This window comes from Sturnira hondurensis, unplaced genomic scaffold, assembly GCF_014824575.4.
Source record: "Sturnira hondurensis isolate 20B ecotype Veracruz unplaced genomic scaffold, ASM1482457v3 Scaffold0004136, whole genome shotgun sequence".
Taxonomy (NCBI): domain Eukaryota; kingdom Metazoa; phylum Chordata; class Mammalia; order Chiroptera; family Phyllostomidae; genus Sturnira; species Sturnira hondurensis.
The window spans coordinates 8635059-8654489 of NW_028076767.1; the positions used below are offsets into that span (position 1 = coordinate 8635059).

Genomic DNA, 19431 nt, shown 5'->3' on the forward strand with positions numbered 1-19431 from the left:
ATATTACAAAGTTTATACTTCAAGAAACAACCTAGTATTTCATGATACAATGGCTTCTAAAGTTAACTCAAGTTAACTCTAGTTAAGTATGAGTCATACACTCATCGTGGATTTTCTCATAGGATATTATGAAAAGCTCCAAAACTCCTCATTTTAGGATTACGATTAATGTGTATTTACCAAAGGGAAGACTGGAAGTTCACAGTAGTTAACAGATAACTCATCAGATACCAAGCCTACACAAGGAACTTGTTATGAACATCTACAGAGAAACAGAGTTACTCATGACTTAGGTAAGTGAAAATAATGCATTTGTGGTTGTGAGATGTAATTAAGGAAAACTATATAAAAAGATAATAAGACCCAAATCTATAAGCGTAGAGAAAAATTAGTAAATAAAGTTGAAAACCTTGCTAACACTGAAAATATAAAAGCTTTAGAATTTGCTTTTTGATCTGCAGTTATATAATGATTTTCTTTATAATTTGTAATCATTAATATTAAAGATTATTTTTACTAATAGAAGTATTATTACTGTTTTGATATATCACAAGGACTTACCTTAAATGTTCATACTTCCATACACCTTCATCTTGGCCTTCTGGTGGTTCAAGAATTTTATCAATATTGGAACAATCTGCTCTTATGTTCTGTTGAATATACTATAAACAAAAAAGTTCTTATAGTTAATTATTTTTTTAGTTAGTTAAAATATTATACTAACGATAAATCTTATGTTAAATGTATATATAATTTTTTAGTATATAACTGCTCTTGTGGTTCAACTTTTGGGTTATAAATGAAATAGAAAACCAAGCACAGAATCATAATTAGTACAACTAGTCCTTGAATAATATTTCATAATAATGATGAGATGCCATAAAAACTAAACTCTTGTTTATAGCAATTAGCCTATGATAAAATTGCTCTCCTTATATGTCATTTCAGAATGATTTCATTATTTTCCTTATACATCATTTCAAGAACCGGTAAGATATCCTTGAGAATGTAATGTAATTCAGAAGAAAGGAGGTAACCCTTACCTATTCTCCAGTTCAATTTCTTTGGGATAGAATTTACTACAAAAATCCCTACAATATTTACCAAGAGTGGAACTGGGATCAAAACTTCAAACCATAATTTTCATATGAATGTAAAATACACATAACATAAATATAACTGTGGTGCCCTAATCATTGCAGGTCAGTTGGTTGGGCACTGTCCTGCAAAGCAAAAGGTCACTGGTTCAACTCCTGGTCAGGGCACATGCCTGGGTTGCAGGTTCAGTCCCAGTCGGGGCATGTATGAGAGGCCTCTGATCAATGTTGCTCTCTCACATTGATGTTTCTCTCCCTCCCCTCCCCTCTCTCCAAAAATAAATTTAAAAAATATTTTTAAAAATGCAACTGTGGTACATACTATATGACTCCATTAATACAAAGTATCTAGAATAGACAAAATGTATAGAGACAAAAAATAGTACTTGCTATTAGGATTGAGGGAAGAAGGGGAGAGAAAAAGAAAAATGGTGGTAACTGCTAATGGGAATAATGTTTCTTTGGCGGGAGATGATGGTCTAAAATTAGATTGTGGTTATGGTTATATAACCCTGTGAATTGTATTTTTTTTTTAAATTTATTTACTTCCAGAGAGGAAAACAGAGAAAAAGAGGAAGAGAAACAGATGTGAGAGAGAAACATCAATCGGTTGCCTCTCATGGACCCCAACAGGGGACTGAACCTGCAAACTTGGCATATCAGGACGATGCTCTAACCTACTGACTACAGGTGGTCAGGGCTACCACTAAAAACTTTTGCAGCCCTGGCTGGTGTAGCTCAGTGGATTGAGCGCGGGCCTGTGAACTAGACAATTGAGGTTCGATTCCCAGTCAGGGCACATTCCTGGGTTGCAGGACAGTTCCCGGCAGGGGCCAGTTCCCAGCAGGGGATGCACAAGAAGCAACCATACATTGATGTTTCTCTTCCTCTCTCCTTCCCTTCCCCTCTAAAGATAAATGAATAAAATATTTTTTAAAAAAAATAAAAACTTTTGCTGGTGAATTTTAATGGTAAGAGTTTTTGAAACTAGATAAAGTGAACAACTATTATTTAAGAAACAGGCTTTTGAAATCTTTAAGGAATTCTACAGAAAAATCGAAGAGACCCTCATAAAAGTGGTCTTTATGTTTCCAAGAACTAACTCACTACCATTTCTTGAAGGGAATCTTTTTCAGTAAGCTTCCAAAGACATTACCACTTCCACCTGATACCATAACCTGATCAACCTGAAATACCATTTCAGCCACTATCAGTATGTACTCACTTCCCAGGCTTTTTACATTTCCTCCACAAAAATATACTATACCAGTTTTGAAATTAAATTTTAAAAAAAAAGGCATGAGCCCTGGCTGGCGTAGCTCAGTGGATTGAGCGCGGGCCTGCAAACCACACGATCGCGGTTCGATTCCCAGTCAGGGCACATGCCTGGGTTGCAGGCCAGTTCCCTGCAGGCTAACTACCAGCAGGGACGCACAAAAGGCAACCATACATTGATGTTACTCTCCCTCTCTCCTTCCCCTCTAAAGATAAATAAATAAAATCTTTAAAAAAAAAAAGGCATGAGCCCTGGCCCAAATGGCTCAGTAGGTTGGAACATCATCCCATAACCAAAAGGTTACAGGTTCAATTCTCAATCCAGAGCACATAACTAGGTTACAATCCAATCCCCTGTCTGGGGTCATACAGGAGGCAACCAATGGATGCTCCTCTCTTGCATCAATGTTTCTCTTTCCCTTCCTCTCCCTCTAAAAAGAAGCTATGAAAAATGTCCTCAGATGGGGACTAAAGAAATAAAGAAGGCGCCCTGATTGGTGTGGTTCAGTAGATTGACGACAGGCCTATGAACTGAAAGGCAGCCTGTTGGATTTCCAGTCAGGGTACATGCCTGGGCTGCAGGCCAGGTCCCCAGTTGAGGACGTGTGAGAGGCAACCAAATGATGTACCTCTCATACATCGATTTTTCTCCCTCTCTCGTTCTCCCTCCCTTTCCCTCTCTCTAAAAATAAATAAATAGCCCTGGTTGATGTAGCTCAGTGGATTGAGCACAGGCCTGCGAACCAGAGGATCATGGTTCGATTCCCAGTCAGGGCACATACCTGGGTTGCAGGCTGGTTCCCTGCAGGCCAACTCCTAGCAGGGGACGCACAAAAGGCAACCATACATTGATGTTTCTCTCCCTCTCCCCTCCCCTCTAAAGGTAAATAAATAAATACAATTTAAATAAATAAATAAATAAAACCTTTTTTTTTAAAAAGGCGGCATAAATCCTATGTCATGAAAAAGGCAGAGATATGTGTGATTTATTCCTGTGGGCTATAAGTATAATAAACTAGTACTATTATTTTATGACTTTTTTCCTAAAGCAGTTTTTAGAAATCATTTGAGAAGAATANAAAAAAAAAAAGGCATGAGCCCTGGCTGGCGTAGCTCAGTGGATTGAGCACGGGCCTGCAAACCACACGATCGCGGTTCGATTCCCAGTCAGGGCACATGCCTGGGTTGCAGGCCAGTTCCTTGCAGGCTAACTACCAGCAGGGACACACAAAAGGCAACCATACATTGATGTTACTCTCCCTCTCTCCTTCCCCTCTAAAGATAAATAAATAAAATCTTAAAAAAAGAAAAGGCATGAGCCCTGGCCCAAATGGCTCAGTAGGTTGGAACATCATCCCATAACCAAAAGGTTACAGGTTCAATTCTCAATCCAGAGCACATAACTAGGTTACAATCCAATCCCCTGTCTGGGGTCATACAGGAGGCAACCAATGGATGCTCCTCTCTTGCATCAATGTTTCTCTTTCCCTTCCTCTCCCTCTAAAAAGAAGCTATGAAAAATGTCCTCAGATGGGGACTAAAGAAATAAAGAAGGCGCCCTGATTGGTGTGGTTCAGTAGATTGATGACAGGCCTATGAACTGAAAGTCAGCCTGTTGGATTTCCAGTCAGGGTACATGCCTGGGCTGCAGGCCAGGTCCCCAGCTGAGGACGTGTGAGAGGCAACCAAATGATGTACCTCTCATACATCGATTTTTCTCTCTCTCTCGTTCTCCCTCCCTTTCCCTCTCTCTAAAAATAAATAAATAGCCCTGGCTGATGTAGCTCAGTGGATTGAGCACAGGCCTGCGAACCAGAGGATCGTGGTTCGATTCCCAGTCAGGGCACATACCTGGGTTGCAGGCCGGTTCCCTGCAGGCCAACTCCCAGCAGGGGACGCACAAAAGGCAACCATACATTGATGTTTCTCTCCCTCTCCCCTTCCCCTCTAAAGGTAAATAAATAAATAAAATTTAAATAAATAAATAAATAAAACCTTTTTTTTTTAAAAAGAAGGCATAAATCCTATGTCATGAAAAAGGCAGAGATATGTGTGATTTATTCCTGTGGGCTATAAGTATAATAAACTAGTACTATTATTTTATGACTTTTTTCCTAAAGCAGTTTTTAGAAATCATTTGAGAAGAATAAAATACATAGTAATAAAACACTATGCAAAAAATCATTTTATTTTTTCCAGTTTGGGGTAAGATGGAATAAGCACATATCAACCTTCCTCTCCCACTGAACAAAACTATAAAAATCTGGTCAGAATGCACAATGAAGCTATATGAGGTCTCTGAAAAGCAAGTATCAGAAAGAGGAGCAGTAAAAAAAATCAGAATTCAAACTACCAAAGAACTGGCAGTATGTTTGCTGTGTGTGTGTATTTTCATCTCTGATATCCCCTGGCCTGAACTCAATTCAGTATAAAACAAACAAACAAATCAGCACTCTTGTTGTGAATTGATACAAGAGAAACTATCAATATTTAGTTCTTGCTTAAGGAATGGAAAAAGGAACTCCTAAAGCTCAAAGTGAGTGAAATAAATCACCTGGATTTTTCCCCCTCTCCTTTTTCTCCATTGCCTAGGCCTGAGACAATTCCACAGGGACAGCAAAAGTAGCTGGCAACAGAAAAATAAAGGGCAAAATTCTGAGGAAGAGAACCCTTCCTTTCCATTTACTGCTAAGACCTAAGCCTGTTTTTCTCTCTTTGCTTTCCCACAACTGCAGCACAATTCCAGGAATGGTTTCAGGCTAGGGGACCAATAAGGTGCGGCCTGAAAGTATCATATAGACAGAAGAAACAAAGAAGCTCAAAAAAGTAATCTCATTAAGCTGTTTGTGAACTCCCAGGCTGGAATCTGATCTGTGTGTGAGTACAGGCACAGATCTGATCCTAATTCGAGTCTAATAGGCTTTAAGAACTGAGCTAATGGATATACCTCCAACTAGGCTGACCACAGGTTGGTGTACACACACAACCACTAAAGGAGTAATGCAAAGGTTTTGAAAACTAAACTGACATTGAAACCTCAGTTGGGTCGGAACTTGCAGTATCTAACTGCAAGTTAGGTATCTAGTCGGTATCTAACCAGATCAAATGCCTGCTATAAAGAAAACATCACATTCTCCACTGGGTCAAATAAGACCAGAGTCTCAACATAATATTCAAAATGTCTAGGATATAATCCAGAATTATTTGGCATACAAAGAATACACAAAAATCTCAATTATCATGGGGAAAAAACAGTTACAAGGCACCAATGACAAGATGATACAGATGTTGGTATTACTTGACAAAGAGTTTATATTTATAGCAGCTATTATGAAAATACTTAATTGAAAATCACAAACACTCAAAACAAAAGTATCAGCAAAGAAATACCTGGAGCCAAATGGAAATTCCAGAACTGAAAAATACAGTAACCAAAATAAGACACTCACTGGAGTCAACAGCAGAACGGAAATGATATAGCAGAGTCAATAAACTTGATAATAAATAAACAGCAATTATCCAATCTGAACACCAAAAATAAAAATGGAAGAAAAAAATGACAACAAAAATAATAAACAGAGCCTCAGGACTTGTGAGACAACAATAGAGTTAAAAGTCATGTCACTAAGTTCCAACCAAGATGGAGGTGTAGGCAGAGACACTTCACTTCCTCACACAACCAAAAGAAAAACAACAAACTTAAAAATAAAAAACAATAAGAACTGCCAGAAAATCAAACTGTATGGAAGTCCAACAACCAAGGATTTAAAGAAGAAACATTCATCCAGACCAGCAGGAGGGGTGGAGACAAGCAACCAGGGCTGAGAGGACGCCTGGCAAGGCAGCGGCTAGTAGATCATGGTGAGCAAATTGGCAGCTGCCAGAGCAGGATATCCCACATTCCTGGACAAACCAGGAGGAACAACTGGGGAGCAAGACAAACTGTGCAACCCTGGGTTCCAGCATGGGGAAATAAAGCCTCAAAACCTCTGCCTGTAAAAATCTGTAAGGGTTGCAGTGGCAGGAGAAATTCCTGGTCTCAGGAGTGTCCACTGGAGAGACCCACAGGTCCTAGAACATACACAAACCCATCCTCCTGGGAGTCAACACCAGAAGGGCTCAATTTGCTTGAGGGAAGGAAGTGACAGAAAGTGGGGCGAGAGCCAAGCAAGCTACCAAGTAACATTGTTCCCTCTCTGACCCCTCTCCCATATACAGTGCCACAATGCAGTGAAGAAGGTTGCCTTGTGCTGGTGAATACCTAAGACTCCGTCCCTTACAGTATAACAGGTGCACCGAGTCAAAGAAATATGGCTCAAATGAAAGAATAAAAACTCCAGAAAAACAACTAAACAACAAGGAGATAACTAACCTATTACATGTGAATGCTCACAGAAATGAATATGGTCACAAAATAGAGGAAGAAGTGAAGACTGTGAAAAGTGAAATAAAGAAAAATATACAGGGAACCAACAGTGAAAGGAAATATGGATTCAAACCAACGATTTGGGGGGACTTCCACCAAGATGGAGGTGGAAACACAGTGCCTTCTCCCACATCCAAGTTTGAATACAACAAAGGTTTAGTAAACAAAGACGCAGCCAAATAACAGAAAATCGAACTATATGGAAGTCCAACAACCGAGACCGGTAAGAGGGATGGAGCCAGCAGCGCAGCGGGGTCAGGCAGGAAAGATCCCCCAACCCAGGCGTGCAGGCAGCCGGGGTAGCATCACGGACTCGGCGAGGGGTGGCAGGCTGACCACAGTCACAAATTCGCGCACAGATAAACCAGCAGAGGCATGAGCAGTGAGACAGACCCAGCGAACCCAGTGAGGGCGCAAGGCAGCAGGCTGACCATGGTCACACATTCACGCGCAGTGGGACAGACCACGCGGCCCCAGCGGCGGGAGGTGGCAGAGGGGACTGCCATTGATTTCCTTTGACCCCACCCCCACATACAGTGTCACAACCCAGAGACTGAGTTGCCCCGCCCTGGTGAACACCTAGGGCTCCGCTCCTCATATGTAACAGGCACGAACAGTACAAAATATGGCTCAAGAAGAACCTAAAGCCCCAGAGCCGATAACTCTAGGCAACCAAGAAATAGTGAACCTCTCAGGTGCACAGTTCAAAACACTGGTGATCAGGATGCTCACATAACTGGTTGATTATAGTCACAAATTAGAGGAACATATGAAGGCTAAACTAATTGAAATGAAGGGAAATGCAGAGGAAACCACTAGTGATGGAAAGGAAACTGGGACTCAAATCAATAGAGTGGACCAGAAGGAAGAATGAAACATTCAACCAGAAAAAAATGAAGAAACAAGAATTCAAAAAAATGAGGAGAGGCTTAGGAACCTCCAGGACATCTTTAAACGTTCCAACATCCGAATTTAGGGGTACCAGAAGAGGCAAAGAAACAGCCATGAGTGGAAAACTTATTTGAACAAATAATAAAGGAGAACTTCCCCAGTCTGGCAAAGGAAATAGAATTCCGGGAAATCCAGGAAGCTCAGAGTCCCAAAGAATTTGGACCCAAGAAGGAACACACCAAGGCACATCATAATTACACTAGCCAAGATTAAAATGAAGGAGAGAATCCTAGAAGCAGCAAGAGATAAGGGGACAGTCACCTACAAAGGAGTTCCCATCAGACTGTCAGCGGATTTCTCAAAAGAGACCTTACAGGCAAGAAGGAGCTGGAAGTATTCCAAGTCATGAAATCCAAAGACCTACATCCAAGACTGCTCTATCCAATAAAGCTTTCATTTAGAATGGAAGGACAGATAAAGTGCTTCTCAGATAAGATCAAATTCAAGGAGTTCATCATCACCAAGTCCTTATTATAGGAAATGCTAAAGGGACTTATCTAAGAAAAAGATGAAAAATATGAACAGTGAAAAGGACAGCAAACTCACAGTTATTAACAACCACACCTAAAACAAAAGCAAACCAAGAGGACAGCTAGATCAGAAATGAAGAACATGTGGAGGGTTAGCAACAGGGGAGTGGGAGGAGGAGAAGGGGGGAGAAGGTACAGAAAACAGCATAGACAGTAGGTAGAAAATAGATGGGGGGGGCAAGAATAGTGGGGGAAATATAGAATCTAAAGAACTTGAGACACGTGGTTATAAACTAAAGGGGGGGAATGGTGGGGGAGGGGGTGTGCAGGGTGGAGGGGAATGAAGGGGGGAATAGAACAACTGTCATAGTATAATCAATAAAATATATTTTAGAAAAAAACCGATTTGGACAAAAGGGAGAAATAAACATCCAGCTGGAACAGAAGGAAGAAGTTGGATCCAAGAAGAAACATACCAAGGCACACCATAATTAAGTTACCCAAGATTAAGGATAAGGACAGAATCTTAAAAGCAGCAAGAGAAAAGGAAACAGTTACCTACAAAGCAGTTCCCATTTCTCATATGAAACCTTGCAAGCAAGAAGGGGCTGGAAAGAAGTATTTCAAGTCATGAAAGGCAAGGACCTACATCCAAGATTACTCTATCCAGCAAAGCTATCATTTAGAATGGAAGGGCAGATAAAGTGCTTCCCAGACGAGGTAAAACTAAAAGACTATCATCAAGCCCTTATTATATGAAATGTTAAAGGGACTTACCTAAGAAAAAGAAAGAATATCAAAACTATGAACAGTAAAATGACAACAAACTCACATCTATCAACAACTGAACCTAAGCGGGGGGCGGGGGGGGGAACTAAGCAAACAACTAGAACAGGAAGAGAATTGCAGAAATGGAGATCACATGGAGGGTTATCAGTAGGGAGGGAGAGGTGGGAGGGGGAAAGGTACAGAAAATGAGACACATAATTGGTAGGTACAAAATAGACAGGGGGAGGTTAAGAATAGTATAGGAAATGGAGAAGCTAAAGAACTTATATGTACAACCCATGGACATGAACAAAGGCAAGGGGGGAAAGCTGGAGGGTGGGGTGGTGCATGGCAGAGAGGGATAAAGGAGAGAAAAAAATGGGATAACTGTAAAAAAAAATGGGATAGCATAATCAATAAAATATACTGTACTTTTAAAAAAAAGTCACATTACCAGCCCTGGCCAGTGTGGCTCAGTTGGATGGAGCATTGTACTGTAAACTACAGGGTTGTGGATTTGATTCCCAGCAAAGCCACATGCTTAGGTTGTGGGTTCGGTGCCAGTGGGAACGCATGGGAAAGGCGACTGATTGATGTTTCTCTTTCTCTCTCTCCCCACCTTCCTTCCTCTTTCTCTAAAATCAATAAGCATGTCCTCCTCAGGCAAGGATATAAGAAAAAATAAAAGAAAATAAAAGTCATGTCACTAGAGTCGCGCGCACAAAAAAATGTGGTGCTAAAAAATGTATCAGAAGAAACAAAGGCTAAAAGGTTTCCAACTTAGGAAACCATGTAAACCTACAAATTCAAGAAAATAAATGGCTAACGGGGAATTATTATTATTTACTGGGTACAGAGTTTCAGGTGGGGAAGATGAAAAGTTCTTGAGACAATGAAAGTGGTAATGGCTGCACAACTGTGCATGTACTTAACTCCATAAAACTGTACACTTAAAATGGCAAAAATAATAAATCTTATATACACAGGGTCCAGTAGAAGTTAACACCTGCTTGAGTGTAGTTGGTAGGCTATGTGAATGTCTCACACAAGATGAAGAGCAATTTGAACATTTCACCTAAAATGTCCTATGGTGTGCTTTAGTGTGATATTGTTATGTTACAAAATTATATGCTTATGATTTTGTAATAAAAGATTTTATAACAAAGGAGGGGCATTATTTGTGCCAAATACTATATATTTATGTGTATATATACACACATACAATATATACATATATACATGTATATATACACAGATATATATAGGTACACATATAATCACAATAAAAATAAGCAGAGTGAACACCAAACAGGAAAACCCAAAGAAATCCAAACGAGACACCTAAACTGTCAGAAACTACAGATAAAGAAGTCAGAGAAAATGTGTTCAAAGCCTCAGTCATCGCTCTCTAATGCCAGTTTCTCCTGTAGCTCTCTGAGCTCCAGCCAAAGGAGAAGGGGGTAAGTAAAGAGGTCTCTATACTGTCGCTGGTAAGAAGCAGGCTGCCAGCAAATCCAAATCAACCACTAGAAAAGCACCAAGGAAACAAATGGCTACCAAAGCTGCTTGCAAGAGTGCGCCTTCTACTGGAGGGGTGAAGAAACCTCATGTTACAAGCCTGGTACTGTGGTACTTCGTGATATCAGATGTTATCAGAAGTCAACTGAACTTCTGATTCGTCAACTTTCCTTCCAGCCTCTGGTGCAAAAAATTGCTCGAGATTTCTGTGCTTCCAAAGTGTAGTTACTGGTGCTTTGCAGGAGGCAAGTGAGGCCTATCAGGTTGGCCTTTTTGAAGACACCAACCTGTATACTATCTATGCCAAAAGACATCCAGCTAGCATACCACATACATGGAAAGCATACTTAAGAATACACTATGATGGAGCCCTGGCTGGTGTAGCTCAGTGGATTGAGCACGGGCCTGCGAATCAGAGGATCGTGGTTCAATTCCCAGTCAGGGCACATGCCTGGGTTGCAGGCCAGTTCCCTGCAGGGCAACTCCCAGCAGAGGACGCACGAAAGGCAACCATACATTGATGTTTCTCTCCCTCTCTCCTTCCGTTCCCCCGTAAAGATAAACAAATAAAATCTTTAAAAAAAAAAAAAGAATACACTATGATGGGAAACATTTTATTCTTTTATAAAAAACTCTCTTCTCCGTGTTATTGGTAGTTCTGAACGTTAGATATATTTTTCCAGGGAGTCAAAAAGCACCTAAGTATATGACTGCAAGTGGAAAATAAGTGAGAGAAATCAGGTATTGGCAGTTTTTCCATTTTTATTTGCGTGTGGACTTTTTAAAATATAAATGCAAGGACATAAAGCATTAATGCAAGTCAAAATGTTTCAGAAGCCCTGGTTGGTGTAGCTCAGTGAATTGAGCGTGGGCCTGTGAACCACACGATCGCGGTTCGATTCCCCGTCAGGGCACATGCCTGGGTTGCAGGCCAGTTCCCGGCAGGGGACGAATGAGAGGCAACCATACATTGATATTTCTCTCTCTCTCTCTCTCTCTCTCCCCTTCCCTTCCCCTCTAAGATAAAGAAATAAAATATTTTAAAAAATGTTTCAGTAAACAAGTTTTAGCAGTTTAACTTTACAACAACAGAAATACACCTCTTAAATTTTTATGGATGATGCCAGCATTTGAATTTTTAAGCGAGTAAATTTCTTACTGATGGCAACTAAATGAATTTTTATCATACAGTAGATTCTATCCACTCACAATAGTTTTCTGAGTTGCCCATATTTTTAATGTTGTCTTCTGTGCTGTTCTTGTAAGTTTGCAATTAAAATACATCAAACTATTTTTTTTAAAAAAAGTCAGCCCTGACTGGTGTAGCTCAGTGGATTAAGTGCCGGCCTGCTAACAGAAGGATGGCTGGATCGACTTCCAGTGAGGGCGTATGTCTGGGTTGTGAGACAGGACCCCAATAGGGGGCACTCAAGAGGCAACAATACACTGATGTTTCTCTCCCTCTCTTTCTCCCATCTAAAAATAAATAAAATCTTAAAGAAAAAAGACTTTCTTTAAAAAAATAAAGTCAGAAAAAAACCAACACATGATCTACAGAATAAGGATTCAAATAACTGCAGCTTTCTCATCAGAACTCAAAAGACAGGAGGGAATGGCACATTTTTAAAGTGCCGATAAAAAAGGGAACTGTCAACATTTCCAAATGAGAGAAAACTAAGGAGAGTTCCTGGCCAGCAGACTGCTCAAAAATAATTGCTAAAGGAAGACCTTCAGCTAGAAGGAAAAAACATTACCAGAAAGAAACTAAGAGTATCAGGAACAACAGAAATTATTATTTGGGTATATGTATAATAGACCATTCTCCTCTTAAGTTCTTTAAAATATGTTCGGCAAATAAAAGCAAAAAATATAACATTGTCTGACAGGGTTTCCAAGAACACAGGTGCCACACATACAGACCAATATAGCAAAAAGGGAGGGTAAAGGGCTCTATATAATGGTAGTTTCTACACTTCAATCAAAGTGGTGAAATATTGATTTTAAGTAGACTGTGGGAAGTTAAGCATGGCCCTGAACAGGTGACTCGGTTGGAGCACTGTCCCATACACCAAAAGGCTTCAGGGGTTTGATTCCCAGTCAGGGCACATACCTATGTGGTGAATTCGACCTCCAGTTGGGGTGAAACAGGAGGCAACCGATCAATGTTTCTCTCTCACATCAATGTCTGTCTGTCTGTCTGTCTCCCTCTCTCTCTCCCTTCCTCTCTCTCTAAAAAAATCAATAAAACCATATCCTCAGGTGAGGATTTTTTTTAAAGAAGGTAAGTATGTATTTAGTACTGTCTAGAGCAATCATCAAAAAATTATATAGAGATATGGTCAAAATTAGAATAAATTAAAATAGAATGCCAAAATGTTCAAACAATCCATAAAAAGGCAGCAAAGCAGAAACAGGAACAAAAAACACAGGGAACTGAAAACAACTAATAAAATGGTATACATGAATCTAAACATACCTATCAATAACTACATTAATATTAAATGGTCTAGCCCTGGTTGGTGTGGCTCAGTGGATTGAGCACCGTCTCACGAACCAAAGGGTCACGGGTTGGATTCCCAGTTAGGATACATGCCTGGGTCACATGCCAGGTCAGGCCCCAGTAGGAGGTAAGCAAGAGGCAACCACACATGATGTTTCTCTCTCTTTCTTTCTCCCTCCCTTCCCCTTTCTCTAATAAATAAATAAAATCTTTTAAATAAAAAAATGTATATATTAAATGGCCTAAATATACCAGTTAAAAGTCAAAGAATATCAGAAAGAACAAAGAATTACCACCCAACTATGATGCAGGTAGGTTAAAAGTAAAAGGATGGAAATAGATATACCATATGAACATGAATCAAAAGAAAGCTGAAAGAAATAAGGGGTGGTTCAACATTTTAAGCAAATCAATGTATGCCATTTCAATGTATTAATTAATATATGAATATACTACATAAAATACAAAGGGGAAAATACACAATCATCTTAATTAAAGCAGAAAAGATATTTGACAATATCCAACACCTTTTCATGATAAAAACACTCCAAAAAACAGGTACAGAAAAGAGAACTTCCTCAATATAATGAAGGGCATTTATAAAAAAGTCACAGGTAACATCATACTGAATGGTGAAAGAATAAAAGGTTTTCTTCTAAAATCAGAAATGACACATCGCTTCTTGGCCTTTTGGCTAAGATCAAGTGTAGTAAAATCAGAAATGGCACAAATATGCCTGATTCCACCACTGCCCTTCAACCTTGTACTAAAGTTCTAGCCAGAATAATTAAACAAGAAAAAAAATTAAATGAAAGGCTATCTTTATTCAAAGATGACATGATCCTTATAGAAATCCAAGGAATCCACAGCAAAGCTAATAAAACTAATAAATAAATCAGCAAAGTAGCAGGATACAAGACCAATTTATAATAATCAGTTATGTTTCCATACACCTTCACTAAACAGTCCAAAAAAGAAATTAAGAAAACAAATTCATCTATAATAGTATTCAAAAGAATAAAATACAGCCCTGGCTGGTGTAGCTCAGTGGATTGAGCTCGGGCCTGCGAACCAGAGGATCGCGGTTTGATTCCCAGTCAGGGCACATGCCTGGATTGCAGGCCAGTTCCCAGTGGGGGACACATGAGAAGCAACCATACACTGAGATTTCTCTCCCTCTCTCCTTCCCTTCCCCTCTAAAGATAAACAAATAAAAAATTTTTTTAAAAAAAAAGATTAAAATACAGCTGACCCTTGAACAACACAGTTTGAACCATACAGGTCCATTTACACACAAATTTTTTTCAATATATGGTATAAATAAATTTATTGTCCTTATGATTTTTCTTAGTAACATTTTCTTTCTTCTAGTTTATTGTAAAAATAGTATATAATACATATAACACAAAGTATGTGCTAACCAACTCTTTATGTTATCAGTAAGATTTCCAGTCAACAACTGGCTACTAGTAGTAAGTTTTGAAGGAGTCAAAAATTACAAGTGAATTTTCACCTGTGCAAGCGGTCAGTCAGTGCCTCTAATCCCCACGTTGTTCAAGAATCAACTGTATCCAGGAATAAATTTAAATAAAGCAGTTATATACTTGTAGACTGAAAACTACAAAACATTGCTTCAGGTAAAGAAGACCTACATATATGAATTGAAAGACATCTCATTCATAGGTAGGAAGATTTAATACTACCCAAAGCAATACAGATTCTATGCAATTCTTATCAAAATTCCAAGTCTTTGTTATAGAAATAGAAAAGCTGATTCTCAAATTTGTATGAAATTGCAAGAGGTATAATATAGCCAAAATAATCTTGAAAAGAAAACACAAAGTTGAAGGAGGTATCTGTCCTTATACCTCCCAATTTCAATACTCACTACAAAGCTACAGTAATCAAAACAGTGTAGTACTGGCATAAGGACAGACATGTAGACCAATGGAACTGAACTGAGCTCCTGGTTAATTGAAATAAACTTTCACATATACAGTCAATTCATTTTGACAAGAATGCCAAGACCATTCAATGGGGAAAGATTTGTCACTTTAACCATTTTTAAGTGTATATTTCAGTGGCATTATTACATTCACAATGTTGTGCAACCAAAGAGAAGCCCTAGACCTCATTGATAGACTCACCGATGAATTTTTCCAAACATTTAAAGAACACCAATCCTTCTCAAATTTTTCGCAAAAAATGAGAAGAGAACAGGTGTCATTCTATGACATCAGCATTGCCTGGTATTAAAGTCAGTCATAGACATTCTAAGAATACTAGAAACCAATTATCCCTTATGAACACTGATGCAAAAATCCTAGCAAACCAAATTCTGCAGCATATTAAAAGGATTATACACCATGATCAAGTGAAATTTATTCCTAGAATGCAAGGATGGTTGAACACTTTTAAAAACTGATCATTACAACATACCACATCAACAGGATGGGAGAAAAAACACATGGTCACCCTGGCTAGTATGGCTCAGTGGATTGAGTGCCAGCATGCAAACCAAAGGTCACAGGTTCAATACCCAGTCAGAATATATGTCTGGGTTGTGCCCAGGTTCCCCCGTTGGGGGCATGTGAGAGGCAGCCAATCAATGTATCTCTCACACATTAATGTTTCTCTCCCTCTCTTTCTCCCCACCCACCCTTGCCCCCTCTCTAAAAAGTAAATAAATTATATTTTTAAAAAGGTCATCTCAATTGGTGCAGAAAAAGCATCAGACATAATTCAACACCCTTTTATAAAAAAACACTCAACAAATATTATGTTGAGGTATATTTTATCAAAAATACCTCAACATAATAAAGGTCATATGTGAAAAACGTACAGTGAACATCATACTCAGTAAACTCAGTGAAAAAGACTGAAAGCTCTCCTCTATAATCAAGAACAAGGTAAGGATGCCTGTTTTTGCCATTTCCATTCAAAATAGTATAAGAAGTTCTACAGAGAGCAATGAGGTAAGAAAACGAAACAAAGGGCATCCAGATTAAAAAGGAAGAAATAAAACTCTCTTTTTGCAGATGGCATGATCCCACATGTAGAAAACCCTAAACATTCCACAAAAGCACTGTTACTTTTAAAGTGAAAAAATATCTACACACTTCTCGTCTTAATTTTTGCCAATTTCCAGGCATAGAGCTCTAGATTTATATTTCTGTATCCCCCACAAGGCTTATCTTATTGCTAGCCCAATAAATATCTGCTCATTGAATAATATATTTTTCAAAGGCAATGCACAAAACCATTCATTCAAGAATGCTCTTCCACTTCCTATGCTAAATGGAATATCTAATATAAATAAGTCCATTTTAAAGGGTTTTGTTTAATAATTATGGATTGTTTTTATGCTCAAAGAACTCAACAGTATTTCTACTTTATTTCCTAAGATGTTCTAATAACAATAAATCCAAATAGTTATCTACTTTTATTATCTGGCCATCAAGATGAAGCCAGCCTATCATTACTGCACATTTTCTCTTTAAAAATGTCTAGTCCAATATACTAGTACACCTAATTTCATGCATCCTTTTATTAACCCCTAAATGCAATTTTTAATAATTAGCTTTCAAAATGTTTTTCCCCCAGATTCCAGACTTTATTCATGTTGGAAGAATCACCCTCCCCTCCTTTTTTTTTTTTTAAACTCAACAGAGTACACAATGTGATTCTCAACAGGATATTTAAGAATATCCTTAGGGGCTTTTCAAAGCAAACATGGTACAGAAACCCACCATTCTTAATAAACTGCCTTGGTGAGCTACTTGAGCATAGCATCAGCCTAAGGGGAAGCATCTCAGGCCTCAAACATACTGGAGGGGGACAAAAGTAAAGAATTGATGGAAACTAAAATTAAAATGTAAAGCTTAGGTTCATGTTTTCAACTGTTCTGTCATCAACTGTGTATGCTATTTCTATTGAAGTGTTATACTAATCTAGTATTCAATTAATCTTGAATTAAATTCAGTGTAAAATCAAATTTGGTACACAGATATGATAGAGATTAACATGTTTTAAGATATTAAAATATATTAAAGTTTGATTATAGTTTAACATGCCACCTTAAAACAAAGCGAAGGTTGATAAAAGTTTTAAATAGGTATTCTATTAATTCCAGAGGTTCTGGTTTATGCTAAAAGATATAGACAGAAACACTGTTAACTATACCAAGGAAGGTCAAATGTTTAGTTTATTGGAGTTGCAAAAGAAACTATTGTTATTACCTGCTGAACAGCTAGTGTACTGTCCATTTCATCAAAGGATTCATCAGGCCAATTATAGAAATCCTGTAAAAAAAAATTCATGGTTAAAGCACAAGATGCAATACTAGTATAATTAACTTCAATTCTTAATAAAAATCTAAAGTTACACTAGAGAAGAAAACCCCTCATGATGTAAACATTGTGATCATCAATAAAAAAGATAAAAGAATTTCATTCCATGTTTTTAAATAAACACCAAGATTTTATTTATTTGAACTGCAATTTACATTTTTTTCAATCACAAATCCCTCCATATGGCTCCCATAAACTTTTCATGTATCACTTGAGATGTATAAAAGTCTATCACTTTTATGTTAATGGTGATTAAAGATCTTCTCAAAAAGTTATACTTAATCTCCATAAAAATTTTAAAACAATCAGTTTTTACCTAGAGAATAGCTAGTGTTACTAGTAATACAAGTAGCAGTAGTTACTGCTCTGTAAGTGTTATTTTAAACAGATGTTATAAATTATTACTCCAGTTCCAAAGAGCATTTTTAATTTCTTTTTAAACTTTTTTTATTTATTTATCTTTAGAGGGGAAGGGAAGGAGAGGGAGAGAAATATCAATGTATAGTTGCCTCCTATGGGTCCCCTGCTGGGAACTGGCTTGCAACCCAGGCATGTGCCCTGACTGGGAATCGAACTGCGATCCTTTGATTCACAGGATCGCGCTCAATCCACTGAGCTATGCCAGCCAGGGCAGCATTTTTAATTTCTAAAGTGGAACAACAGAATCAATGTTTCTCTCTCCAAAATCAAGAAAAAAAATTAAAATTTATTAAAACATGAGTTCTATCAAAAATAGAATAGCCACCAAATAGAGACTTTTTAAAAAAAATTTAATTGCTGTTCAAGTACAGTTTTCTGTCTTTTACTCCCATCCCAGCCCACTCCCCCAGTGCTTCCCACCTCCCTCCCATTTCCACCCTCTTTAGTTGTTGTCCATGTGTCCTTTACACTTGTTCCTGTGAATCCTTCACCTGAAATTCCCTCTGCTCTCCCCTCTGGTCACTGTTCGCCTGTTCTCTATTTCAGTAGAGCAGACTTCTTATAACAGGAATATTTCTGTGGATCCTCTTGCATTGGTTCTGAATTCCTCTATAGACAATCCAGTTTGTAGACATTCCCCTAAGTGATTAAGAACCTTTCCATTTGACTGCCTTTTCACCAGAGTTTACCTATGTATCCTTTGTAGGCAGCACAATTCCTGACACATAGCAGATGTTCAATAAATGTCTCTGAGGTCAAAATGGGATTAAAGTAGTTGTAAACCAATGATCTATAACCCTGTTATCAATCAACATGGATAAGTCTCCAAATACTTTGAGCAAAAACTGAAGCAAATTGAAGAATACAGTGTATGATACCATAGGAATAAAAGTTTAAAAAAATCCAAAGCATCCTTATGGATATAATGCATATACAGTAAAAGTTAAAGAAAATAAAAGAATAATAATGACCATTTTTGGTTAGGAGTGGGCAGAAGACAGAAGAAAGTAATACAGAGAGATTCAACTATATTAGTAATGTTTAAGTTCTGAGGGTGGATGATGGGTAACACCTTTTTAAGTGTCTTAAACTGTTCATTTTTTAATAGTTTCCCTACTTGAATGAAAATGAACTAACTTTATTTTTAAATGTCAAGAAATTTCAGAAAAATTACTGCAAATTATTGCAGGAGGTATTTTACCTAGACAGCACCTAAATAATTTTAAAATTCTTCCTATGTGATTTATAGTTAAAAAATGTGCCCTGGCTGTTGTGGCTCACTGGATTGAGTGCCCGCCTGCAAAGCAAAGAGTCCCTGGTTCAATTCCCAGCCAGGGCACATGCCTGGCTTGCAGCTGGCTCCCCATGTTGGGGGCATGAGAGAGGCAACAGATAGATGTCTCTCTTACACATTGATGTTTTTCGTCCTCTCCTTTTCCCTCCTGTCTCCTCTTTCTGGATGTTAAATACATAAAATCTTTTTAAAAATAAAATAAAAATTTAGTTCATAGACTGTTATTAAAATATTAGAAAACACATACAGTAGTATATACAGAAAAAATGTAAAAAAAGTAAAATGGGAATTTAATATTGTCGCATCATAACAGTGATATAATTTAAACACTTAAAGGAGGAACCAAAAATCCAACAGCCCCGA

General features: G+C 38.1%; 1 protein-coding gene across 2 annotated transcripts in view; it reads right to left on the bottom strand.

Annotated features, from left to right (window-relative positions):
- Positions 1–19431, bottom strand: part of MOB4 (MOB family member 4, phocein) — a 56251-nt gene that overhangs the window by 14779 nt on the left and 22041 nt on the right. For both annotated transcript variants that reach the window (XM_037043695.1, XM_037043694.1), the window contains 2 exons: positions 17244–17306; positions 562–662 (listed from right to left, as the gene is read on the bottom strand). In XM_037043695.1, coding sequence (XP_036899590.1) covers positions 562–662; positions 17244–17306 — 164 coding nt within the window. The remainder of the gene's footprint in view (positions 1–561; positions 663–17243; positions 17307–19431) is intronic.